Below are 1,706 nucleotides of genomic sequence, written 5' to 3'. Positions count from 1 at the left end.
TCAAACTGCTTGTTCAAGCTCCAATGTCGGGTTTGCATCAGCGAAATTTGACGTGGGTGGCTGATTTACTCTTCTGCCCAATGGTCCGTTTAGAACCCATCCAAAGATAGCACGTGTAGCAAATGGACCACCGTTGTTGCCTTTTCTCACCTCTAGGGGCTGCAAGACTTCAGGCACGTCGCTTCCAATCAACAATCCAACCTCCGCGTCGATCTCTTGAATTTCGATCCCAGTTAGATGCGGCCAACGTTTAACGTCGCCTTGATTAGCCATGCAGTTTTTCGATACAGGCAGACGCGGCCTCGAGAAAACGTTCGATAGCTCAACAAAGTTCCTTTCATCGAGATCAAAAACCTTTAAAATCACGGACGAACATTGGACTGCCTTACTTACGCTTTCCATCGTTGTCAGAGACAGGGCCGTGGCTTTACCGTCGATTTCGAGTTGCTCCAATAGCCTCTCGGTACAAAATGATGTGTTGGAGCCATTGTCCAAAAACACGTACGTCTCAATCGTCTTGTTTGTGCCTTTGGCTTTTACTTTAACAGGAACGACTGCTAGACCAGTGGTAGACAAACCTTTAATAACAGGTCGACTTTCGCTTTTGATTTTAACATAGCCATTAATTAGCTCCTTGTTGACAACTTCTTTCTTTCCCGCCTCTAGTTTTGGCGGGGAATCGGAAGTATCCTCTGGCTTGTCCTTCTTCGGCTCCAAGGCTTCCCTCGTCCGCTTCGGGTGCAAGAATGTTGAATGCTTCTCCTTGCAGTCACTCACACGACAGAAGCTTCCCTTTGGGCAATCTTTAACAAAATGTCCGCTGACTAAGCAATTGTTGCAGAGGTTCTTTCTGCGAACTAGTTTATGCCGATCTTCCACAGTCAACTTCTTAAAGGCTTGGCATTGCGATAACCAGTGGTTCGATTCGCAAGAAGGACACTTTAAACCTTGCTTCTAACTAAGGTCCATCTCTGTTGTTGCGTTGGAAACTATCTGTCGCATAGCTCCTTACTTTGTGTTGCGGTCTTTGGTTGTTCACATTCCCTGGATTCTTGCCATCGTTGTGTATTTTTCCGAAGATAGGATAGTTCGCTAATCTAGCTCTTGCGATAACAAAGTCCGTTACATCTTTGACGGTAAGTTCCCGATCTTCTTTTTGAATGATGACGTCAACTAACTCTCGCCACTTTACCCTGAGGCTCACGGGCAGGCGATCCACGATTTTTTTCAAGGTGTCTGGATTTTGAAGCTTGCTCACATAACCGATTTCTGTGAGAGTATTACTACAGCTGGTCAACTGCACGGACAGTTTCTGGAGACCCGCGCCGTCATCAGCTTTGATCGTGGGCCCATTTGCGATCTTATCAACCAAGGCACAGGCGATCTTATAGGGTTGACCAAACCGTTCCGACAACAGTTTTCTGGCTTCACGATATCCTTCGCCGTTTTTCTTCGGGAGACAGCTGCGCATTAATTCTTGAACCTGTCCGGTTGTATACTGTACCAAATAATACAATCTAGAACTGGGACTACTAGTTTTCATCTCGATTAAGTTCTCAAACGATCGTATGAGGTCGCAGTACTTGGTAGGATCACCGTCGAAAAGGGGAAGATCAGGATGAGGAAGGGTCAGGGCATTCATGCTGGCTTGTTGCTGCTGGAGGAGTTGATTGAACATGTGACTCTGACGGTCTTGAGACTCAAGC

At 46.4% G+C, this 1,706-nt stretch overlaps 1 protein-coding gene across 1 annotated transcript; it reads right to left on the bottom strand.

The window, feature by feature from the left end:
* LOC114544724 lies at positions 1-1,642 on the bottom strand. The gene is made up of 2 exons (XM_028563279.1): positions 1,057-1,642; positions 1-824 (listed from the first exon to the last, which is right to left on the bottom strand). The coding sequence occupies exons 1-2, from the start codon at positions 1,640-1,642 to the stop codon at positions 1-3; spliced, it is 1,410 nt and encodes a 469-aa protein (XP_028419080.1).
* Between the last annotated feature and the right edge of the window lie 64 nt (positions 1,643-1,706).

The sequence above is a fragment of the Dendronephthya gigantea genome, unplaced genomic scaffold (assembly GCF_004324835.1).
Source record: "Dendronephthya gigantea isolate DGI-Jeju-01 unplaced genomic scaffold, DenGig_1.0 000918F, whole genome shotgun sequence".
Classification (NCBI taxonomy): Eukaryota; Metazoa; Cnidaria; class Anthozoa; order Malacalcyonacea; family Nephtheidae; genus Dendronephthya; species Dendronephthya gigantea.
The sequence above is the reverse complement of the archived record's forward strand: the minus strand, read 5'-3'. Positions and strand labels throughout refer to the sequence as shown.

Excerpts from the sequence above, each read along its gene's own strand:
- LOC114544724 (XM_028563279.1), bottom strand. The coding sequence starts at position 1,642 with ATGAATGCCCTGACCCTTCCTCATCCTGATCTTCCCCTTTTCGACGGT. Across the intron at positions 825-1,056 it reads CGGAAAAATACACAACGATG|TCAGCGGACATTTTGTTAAA; the intron begins GCAAGAATCCAG and ends ACAATTGCTTAG.